Genomic DNA, 10,665 nt, shown 5'->3' on the forward strand with positions numbered 1-10,665 from the left:
TACCAAAATAGGATATATAAATATTACATTAAAATTTATTTTAACAATATTTTGGTTGAAAACCTTTCAAAGTTAAAAGATTTTAAGATATCTTAAATAAGATAAATATTTATCTTGCGTGTATAAATTAGAAGTTACCTATGAAATTTGAGGTAACTTTTTAGCAAGTGAAAACTGTTGATGGAATTATTAGTTTGTATTATAAAAATAATAACACAAGATTAATACTGTGTTTGACAGGTTCAGCTAACTGGGCCTACCTTTTTCTCACATTAAAAAATGGCAAATTAACATAAAAATAAAAATGCAATATATTGTATGTCTATTATATGGAAACCACCAGAAAGAAGAAGAAAATAATATATAATATATACATTCAATTCACTTATAATATATACTTCCAAAGATAAGCACTATTATGATTATCAGTCGTGTATTTATCAGGACTCTCTTGTTAGCAGATAAGCTTAGGAAAGGAAGGGGACTGATGTGATACTCCAAAACAAAGCAGAGGAAAAGTTTAGGGTAGAACTAAATTCAGGTCTAGCTCAGATTCAAAGACTGTCTTTGCATTGCCTCATTGTTTCAGATCAGCCTTTTCTACAAGACTAGGAAACACAGCCACTGATAACGTCCTGTCTTTACCAGCAGAGAGAGACAAGGATCTCTTTTCTTAGTTCACATTAATTTCTGATTGGCTATAATTAGGTTATGGTCTCTCTTGCTCCCTACATACCCTAAGGTCAGAAGATTTAAAGTATTGTGATTAATAGTCCCTGGTGGAGCTAAAGCCTCATCACAAGGGAATACCCTTTGGTAGGTCAGTATTTTATTTACTTTCTCCCTTAGATAAGGTTTAATTAAGTACCTAGTTTAAGTACTTTAATAAATTTTTGGTTAAAACTGGTTATGAATATTTAAAGGTATGTGTTTGTGTCTGTGTTTTAACATAGCAGTATGAAAAAAAAGATAGCAGTATAATAGTCAATTATAAATGAGAACTTCTATTTCTGACCTTAATAAATAAATGTTAAATTGGAGAGAACTATTAAAAACTCATTTGCATTAGGCTTTTATTCTTCCCTCAGGATGTGTACATGATCTGAGCCACGTAGTCATCTATTCTTACTGACTAAATTCCATACTTTATTTGGATCTCACTAATGTCATTTGTTCAGGAAACATGGATATTGATTGCATTTATTGTATTAGTTTTTAAAATAATAGTTAAGATCAGAAGTTAATTTGGCTTTATTGGGAATCATAGTGGTTTTGTTTAGATAAGTGATAAATAATTCTTCCTATTCTTTATATTTCAATATGAGTAACTCTGATTTACCTAAATAACTTATAAAGTCTCAGACATAACACTCATAAAAATTTGTTTGTTTGTTTAATTGTGGCTCCCTGTATCTAAAACTTTAATCTTTTGTTTAATTCTTTAGGGAGCAATCAACATCAATGATCGCACTATACCTCAGCCGCCTATTCTTCAGCTTTCAGTGGAGAAGCTGAGCAGGGATGGAGCTTTCCTCATGGATGCAGGCTCTGTGAGTAGTCTGACTGAGCTGGATTCTTCTATCTGCATACTACTGTACCTCCATTCCTCTTACTTTCTCTCTTCCTTAATGTATTTAATCTATATACTTTTGTATTGGCCACCTTCTCCCTCCATAGTCTCCTTTCATGCCATACATAAAATGTCTCGTGATAAATAGTAGTTATCATTAGTTCAGTTGAAGGCTGTACAGTCTCACTAAACTTACTCATTATTTTGATCTTTTAAAACATAGTGGTTAAAGGTGAGTCAACAGCTCACTGTTCAGCTACATCTCAAAATAATTTTCTTCCTGTCCCCAGGTACTAATGCTTTGGGTTGGAAAAAATTGTGGACAGAATTTTCTCAGCCAAGTTCTAGGAGTTCAAAACTATGCATTAATTCCACAGACTATGGTAAGACTATGTTATTATAGTGATTGTAATAGACTTAAAAGGTATTTCAAATGTGGCAAAACATGAACATCCTATTTTGAAATCATAGTGTAATATTAAAAGTTTTCCCAAAAAAGAAAATGTTCCCACAAATTGTTTCTCTTCCTATTGAAAATATTTGTTTTATATTTTAAAGGCATTCTTTAGATTATTTTGCATCTTTGACTTTATTGTTCTTATGTGCCTATGACAATATACTATTTTAGGGAAAAAGTAATGAATTTAGTTAATGGCCAAAAGAAATAGTTCGCTGCTATTGGCATTAGCATTAGAACTCTTTTGTTTTTGCGTTTTGTGTTGTTGGCAAATAATTTCATTGTTCTTTGGCACGGTTCTTTTAACTGCTGTTTTGGAGTAAGAACTAACTAACTGCCACACAGATAAATGACTTGTGACCAGTGTCATTTGGATTTATGTTGATTATTGGAAATGTAGTAATGGATTCTCTGTCATTAGCTCTGTGACCTTGGACAAGTCACTAACAACCTCATTTGCAAAATAAGACTGTTATTGCTTGTGGAGGAGTATTTGAAACAACACATGAGAAAGTATGTAGTAAACTGTATAGCATTTGGCTGGTTGTGAATTTTAAAGTTAGAATTAAGTACAACGTGGTCTTATTCAGTGTCATGTTTTTCAGTTTCAACTATCAGTTTTTTACCAACTTTGGAATATGTTTTATGTCAGTGCCTTTTCATACTTATGGGTTTAATTCCATTTTAGAAGTCATTAGGGGATTTATATATTTAAAAGACATATATGTCAGGATTATATCTAGAATAAGCACTAGCTTTCAGTCTTTGAGTGAAATGGCTGGTCTGGATGATTAAGCATTTTAAGTAATGAGATAAGAAATTGTTATATTTGTACAACTACCTGAATGGATCAGTTAATTCTAGATGTCATAATAAAATGAAGGTGACAGGTAGGAAGTTCTTCTAGATTAGGGCTTGGCAAACTATGCCCAAGGGGGCCTGCTACGTGTTTTTGTAAATAAAGTTTTATTGGAACAAAGCCCATTTACTTATATATATATATAGTCTATGGCTACTTTCGGGGAACACTGGCGGAGCTGAGAAGTTGCAACAGAGAACAAATGATCTGCAAGCCTAAAGTATTTACAGTCTATCTGTTTAAGAAGTTTCCCTACCCCTTACTAGAAAATTGTGGTATGCAGAATCTCAGGCTCCTCTCCAGATCTCCTAAGTCAATATTTGCAGTTCAGTGTTTGATATACATGGTGAAGTTTGAAAACACTGTAGGTGAGACATTAGCTATATTGTTAAAGTAAGTTGGATATTGCTGGTTTTTGTTTAATAGACAGACCTTCCAGAACTTGATACACCAGAATCTGCCAGAACAATAGCTTTCATCTCTTGGCTTAGAGAACAGAGACCATTTTACCCAGTGCTTTATGTAATAAGGTAAGTTGACATTTTCATTTGCTCATAGTGAAACAATTTATTTGGCCTTGCAAGGACCTGTTTTGAGTCACAGATATGTGTGATCTATTACTTAAGTAAACCTTTTAGAAGAATACTGAAGAAAAAAAAATTTCCCAATAAATAGTACTAATAAATAGTACCAAATTATGCTTTATTTCCAGTGTTAGTAAAATGTATGTCAAAAGCCTTGTGACAAATCCACTGTTTATTTTACTATTACATTTTATCTAATGTATATAAATATTTTTGTTTTTTATTCATAAGGGATGAGAGTCCAATGAAAGCAAATTTCCTTCAATATATGGTAGAAGACAGAACTGAATCTGCATTATCATATTATGAATTCCTCTTGCATATACAACAGCAAGTGAATAAATGAACAAATGAAGATATTTGGCTTAATTATTTCTAAGGAAAGTCATGATAATGCAGAACACCTGAGAATATGTAATACTTTCTTTTCTATTAAGTTTGTGGACTAATGTGATGATTATATGTTCTCACTGTGATTTCAACAAACTATAGCAAATAAAGGACCATAGCAGAGAATCAAACATGCAAGTCTGAAATACTGTATTTTTCAAATCAAAATATATCTGTAAATGATAGGATACTTTTTTCCTTTGCTGCCAATTATGTTTCAGTTGTTATGGAGTGAAATAAGACAATACTGCAGAGGCAAAGTACATTTTGTAAAATAAAGACTTCTGTGTTCCAAATGTATATTTCTCATTTTTTTCTGAATTTTTGGCTGCTACATTTAAAACCTCACAAGACTGAGTGTTCCAGGGAAGTTACAAATCCATTGATAATGATCTTTTTAAAATAAATAAAATTCAGAAGTAAATAGTATGTAGAAAAACTAGAATCCATTCCCCACAGCTGTTTTTTAAGGAAGAAAAAGGATCATCATGTTAACTAAAGCTAGAGTAAACTAACTCTAGTCTCACTTGAGAAGAATATGAAGTAATACAGTCAAGCTTTAAAATCAGTATTTTCTATACTTGAAGAACAAAGTCACTGATTTGAAGTGAAAACTGTAAGTGGTTTTCTGATTTGACTGCAGAAGACTTGGTTGGACATTATCTTATTCAGTAGTGAAAAGAATCTGAGCTGTCTTCATAAATATGGTGGAACTGGCAACAATAATAGGGAAAAGAGAAACTTTAATTATCTGGATCCTTTAAGTGGGTTTTATTTGGTATGTTTCTGCTCTGTGATGTATAATAAAAGCATTATATTGGTGAAATGAAGATGAATGAAAGAAATTAAAGGTTTCTTAAGTGCTGTCTCAAATGCATTAATAACATTTTTCTAAGGAGTTTAATTAGAAGCTGGTCATAAGATATTTATTCTTGGATATTAAAACTTATTAAAGCATGAATGCTGCTGTTTGGTGTAGTGATTATTAAGATTACACAAATCCAGTATATGGAAGTTATGAAAGAAACTTGATTTCTGAACATGCTCAAGAGACTGCTTTTTTGATTCAGCCAGAAAAACATTATAGTCAGAACTGTTAAGTGAATTTTGTTTACAAATAGGTAAATTATACATCAGTATAAATATGAAGTGCTGTGATAGAATACCTTTAAAAGAGTTTGGCCCAGTTTCCACAGATTCATCTTGTCTTGTATGAACTTCTTAAAAGTTGTTCATGATTAATACTTGATAAAAAGACTTTTTTTCTTTGTTTTAATGGGTTAGAAAAATGTGTTTACAATCTTGATCTCATATGATCACCAATGAAATAGTAACTTTCAGGTTTACATCAATATGAGCTGACTTTAACTGAATTGTTTTGGGATAGGGAAAAAACAGGTCCTTCCAGAGTATACACTACTGCTTGCCAGCCAGATCAGAATAATTGTGTTCTACAAAAATATTATGTCCCTTAAGCTGTGTTAAGGTTTATTTGCAGTATGCAAGTGGTATATTGAACTGGAAATTTTCTTGAAAGCTGCTTCATTTATTAGGAAGCAATTTTCAAATTGTAGCTAATCAGAGTACATTTATATTTTCCCCTCTTCTAAAGAACTGAGAGTCATTATTATGCACTGATGTTTCTTAAAGTAATTAAAATTCTGTTCATAATGTGAATTTTAAATGTTGATATTGTAGGTCCTTTTTTAATAGTAGTAAAGAATCTTCCAGATGGAAAAGTTTGTGATTTTTAGGGACAATAATCTTCCTCGTGCCTCACTTCATCCCTAAGTGGGTATGACTCTTGTTATTACAACATGCTTTGTTAGTCTGTTTCACAAATTTACTTTAAAAAATTATTTTAGATATTACATAACATGTGCAATCCAGAATAATTTTATAATAGCCAGGTCATAAAAAAAATAACTTTAGTAACAATTTACAATATTTGTCCTCCCAGTAGTGAGGGAATGAATGAACCTTTTGGCGATACTGATATTAAGCAATTATTTTTTGCAATATGGAATGTGTTTTTTAGTTTAGGTTTTTTTTCTTTCTTGTTCTGTTTTTTTTTTCAGTAGGGCACTACCTGCTATCTCATCTTGTATTACTTTTTAATGTAAAGCAACTAATATTTACACTATGCCATTTTTTTTATTGTAGTTGTAAATTATGAAAGATCCTTGAATTTTATACAGATCTACAACTTCTAAAGTAACTGACAAGGGCAATCTTGATATTTAAATCTGAGCATGGCAGTTCTATCATTAAAAGTACTCTATTTTTCTAATTTCTAGGATTTTTAAAATAACATTTCTGTAAGTCTGACACATTAATATTCACTCAAGCTGTACCATTTATTTTAGTTTGCATATATCTCATTGTTTTAATTTAATGTAATGTATTGAGTCTAATAGACTGTTTTACAATAATTAGAATAAAAGATTTATTTCTTCTAATCAAAGATGCATAACAGCTATTATCTAGGGGACCACCAAATGTGATTTCAAGATTTTGTTAACTATTACAAATATAATCCTTATTTAGAAATTTTAATTTTGTAAAGTAGTGTATAATATTGTAACATTAAGTTGTTTTCAGATTCAAGTATGTATTGATCTTCAATGTGCTGTGTGAAATCTTGCCTCTCTGAAACATTAGAGACAAGATTTGTCTTCCTTTTTACAGTTTGTAATTTTCAGTGTTTTATTCCTGTAAAAAAAAAAAAAGTCATTTGTAACCCATGCAAATAATCATTTGAATTGTGCTAACTTATCACTTTGGCTATTCAATAAAGTTAATTGAAAGAGCTTACGTGTTGTGATTATTTAAATTGATATGAATAACTAGGTGGTCACTGAGTACTGCTATGTTGTGCAACCTGTTAAGTCAATGGAAAACTATCGATGAAGGTGCATTAAATCTAAGTTGGTATCTGGGAGATCATAACCCTAATACTTTTTTTCTCTTTTTTATTGAAGTGTAGCCCCAGTTTACAATGTTGTGTCAATAATCTGAATTCTTGATGTTCACTCTTTAAGAATAGCTAAGTTTAAAATTCTAGATCAAATGGGTTTTTACATCTTTATTTTTTTATTCTTGTTTAAGTGTGTTTAAGATACTACAGCATTGTCTTCTGGACCCTTTTGTATCTACCGTCAGTCTAATTGTTCATTTGAAGCTGATCTATTAGCTTTTAAGATTTTTCTTTTATCCTTTACAGTCTATAATTTTAATAGCCTTACTACTCTGAGTCTATTGTTTATCCTGCTTGTTTTTCAGAGTGCGCTTTAATCCAAAGATCCTTGTCTATCTTCAATTCTGGAAAATTGTTACTTTTTAAATTTTTATTTATTTTTAAAATGTAGGTATAATTGACATATAAAGCAATTTTCTTTAAAAATATTTGCTTCTCTGTCATTCCCTCTATTCTTTATATATGTATTTTTATCGAAGTATAGTTGATTTACAATGTGTTAGTTTCTGGTGTACAGCATAGAGATTCCATACATATATATATATACACACACACACATATACATATACATATATATATTCTTTTTCATGATAGGTTATTATAAGATATTGAGTGTAATTCCCTGTGCTATACAGTAGGTCCTTGTTTATCTATTTTATATATAATAGTTTGTATCTTCTAGTCCCAAACTCCTAATTTAGCCCTCTCCCCACATTTCCCCTTTGGTAACCATAAGTTTGTTTTCTATGTCTGTGAGTCTTTTTTTGTTTTGTAAGTAAGTTTATTTGTTTCATTTTTTTAGACTCCACATATAAGTGATATCATATGATATTTGTCTTTCTTTGTCCGACTTACTTGGAATGCTAATCTGTAGGTCCATCCGTGTTGCTGCAAATGGCATTACTTCATTCTTTTTATGGCTAGGTAGTATTCATATATATATATATATATATATATATATATATATATATATATGAATTCATATGTGTATATATAAAACATACACATACACACACACACACACACACACACACACACACACACATATATACCACACCATGTCTTCTTTATCCAATCATCTGTCAGTGGACACTTAGGTTGCTTCCGTGTCTTGGCTATTGTAAAGAGTGCTGTGGGTGGCGCAATATCATGTACACAGGAACACCATGCGGAGAGAAGCGAAGCAGTTCTCTGTTTATTGATTCTTGTAAAAGGGTTTATATAGGACATGCATGATGCCTCACATACCATCTAAGTTATAACAATGTTAATAATCTCAATCTATTTAGGTTCCCAGGCTCCTGCAGTAAGCACAGGATGTTACATGATCAAGGACAGATTGTTTTAAAGTTTGTCACAAAACTTCATTAAGTAGGCCATCTCTTATCCAGCCGGCTGTGCCTGTCTTAGGTTGTCCTCCTCTGAGGATCTTACCCATCATTGGCTATCCAGCGGTCCATACTGGATACATTAAATAGGCCATCTCTTTTCCAGCCAGCTACGTGACATTTCTCATGGCTTGTTTATCAGTTCAGCCCATGGCTTATTCTCTAGAGCCTTTAGGCGGAGGCCTACAAGTGCTGCTATGAACATTGGGGTGCATGTATCTTTCTGAATTAGAGTTTCTGCCAGATAAATGCATAGGAACGGGATCCCTGGATCATATAGTAACTATTTTTAGTTTTTTAAGGAATCTCATACTGTTTTCTGTAATGGCTCACCAAACTACATTCCCACCAACAGTGTAACAGGGTTACCTTTTCTCCACACCCTCCAGCATTTACCGTTTGTGGACTTTTTGACGATGGCCATTCTGACTGGTGTGAGGTGATACCTTATTGCAGTTTTGATTCACATTTTTCTGATAATTAACGGTATTGAGCATCTTTTTATGTGTCTACTGGCCATTTGTATGTCTTCATTGGAGACATGTCTAAGTCTTCTGCCCATGTTTTGATTGGATTGTTTATTTTTTTGTTATTGATTTGTATGAACTGTTTGTATATTCTGGAAGTTAAGCCCTTGTCAGTCGCACTGTTTGCAAATATTTTTTCCCAATCCATAGGTTGTCTTTTCATTTCATTTATGGTTTCCTTTGCTCTGCAAAAACTTACAAGTTTAATTAGGCCTCATTTGTTTATTTTTGCTTTTATGTCTAATGCCTGGGTAGACTGCCCAAGGAAAACATTGCTACAATTTAAGTCAGAATGTTTTGCTTATGTTCTCTTCTAGGAGATTTATGTTCTCTTCTAGATTTATGGTGACCTGTCTTATGTTTAAGTCTTTAAGCCATTTTGAGTTTATTTTTGTATATGGTGTGAAGGAGTGTTCTACATTGATTTACACGCAGCTGTCCAGGTTTCCCAACACCACCCCTCTATTGTTTTTTACCCTCAGATTTCCTTTTAGATGTATGTTTTCACTAATTACTCTTGTAACTATGTCCATATTTGAGTTAATCTCATTTATTGAATTTTATATTTGCATTACTAACTCTTTTTAATTTCTGCCTATTTTGGTCAATAATTTATTAATACTGTCCTATAAAATTCTGGAGTGAATTCCAATTCCAATTTTTAATTCATCTGGTAGAATTTAAATGTTGTATTTCTTCATGTTTGTTAGAATTTGGGTTTCTAGTCTCATCTGATTGAGAGGTTTGTTATTTTCATTTTAGCTCATCTCTCTCTGTCCGAGCTTTCCCCCTCCCTGTCTATGGGTGTTTTAGTTGCATCTGCCTCAAACTAGGACTCATGGTGGTGTTTTAGGGCTCTTGTCCTGCAATAATTTGGGGATATCACCATTCTAGTCACCAACAGTGGGAAATCTTGTCCTCTCTTCTGCCTCTCTATTTATTAAGCTAAAAAAGTCCAAGGCTGTGTGTATCAACAACAAATGATATTTTTGAATATTTCTGGAGGGATGGCAGACCTCAAGCAGTGAGTTTGTCCTGTTCATCCCTTTGTCTCATGAGGAGCACTTTCAGTTCCTCTTACACACACAATGTGCTACCATTGCCTGCTTCTGGATCTGCAGCACAACAGGTACCTGACTAGCTCCATGTATCTGCTGAAATGTTTCTCTTGTTTTTGAGACCAGCTGTTTCTTTTCCTCCCTTTATATTTTAACTGTTATTGTTATTGCTATGTGTAGTAGAGAGGAGTAAGCATGAACTTACTACCTAAATTTAACCCCAAAAACTGAATTCTAGTTTTATTACTTATAATTCAATCTGTTCATCTTTGTAGCTAGTTTATCAATAAAGTATTAATAATAGTCTACCTGCACAATGCTAGGATCAAATAAAAATTATACATAAAACTCACTGAAAATGCCAAGTTTTGACACTCTAAAAAAAATTCTATTCAGGTAAATGTAATCTAGTGGTCTCAGTGCTAGGCTTGGGGCAAAGTGGTAAATTAAAAAAAAAAAAAAATAGAGGTGGGCTTGCCCTTGTGAAGCCTATAGTGAGGTGGACAGAATTTAATACAAGAATCATTAAGTATGCACATTATTTATCAAAGAATCACATATATCACTGAGACGCACTAGGAAGTTTAATAATTATGGAAACCCCACGGGAAAATGGTTCCCCAGAAATAAATAAGCATGTAATATGATATCTTGACACTTTAAATTCTTACCTGGCTACATCAGCCACCAAGAGTCAGAATATTCATTTGGCTTCTACGTGCTACCTCGAATGAGAAAAAAATCTTGTTTACCCTGGAATTGTATTTAGTCTTGACTCATCAGGACTTTACCTCATCAAGTTCTTCACATTTATTACTAGTATTTAATTATTTCAATTGGAGAATTGTTTTAAGC

At 32.3% G+C, this 10,665-nt stretch overlaps 1 protein-coding gene across 2 annotated transcripts in view; it reads left to right on the plus strand.

Moving 5' to 3' along the window:
• Positions 1-6,670, plus strand: part of SEC24A (SEC24 homolog A, COPII coat complex component) — a 62,064-nt gene extending 55,394 nt beyond the window's left edge. For both annotated transcript variants that reach the window (XM_074360688.1, XM_074360689.1), the window contains 4 exons: positions 1,446-1,550; positions 1,861-1,953; positions 3,313-3,416; positions 3,702-6,670. In XM_074360688.1, the coding sequence (XP_074216789.1) occupies positions 1,446-1,550; positions 1,861-1,953; positions 3,313-3,416; positions 3,702-3,816 (417 nt within the window). In that variant the 3' untranslated portion in view covers positions 3,817-6,670. The remainder of the gene's footprint in view (positions 1-1,445; positions 1,551-1,860; positions 1,954-3,312; positions 3,417-3,701) is intronic.
• Positions 6,671-10,665: the final 3,995 nt, after the last annotated feature.

This window comes from Camelus bactrianus, chromosome 3 (genome assembly GCF_048773025.1).
Source record: "Camelus bactrianus isolate YW-2024 breed Bactrian camel chromosome 3, ASM4877302v1, whole genome shotgun sequence".
NCBI classification, from domain to species: Eukaryota; Metazoa; Chordata; class Mammalia; order Artiodactyla; family Camelidae; genus Camelus; species Camelus bactrianus.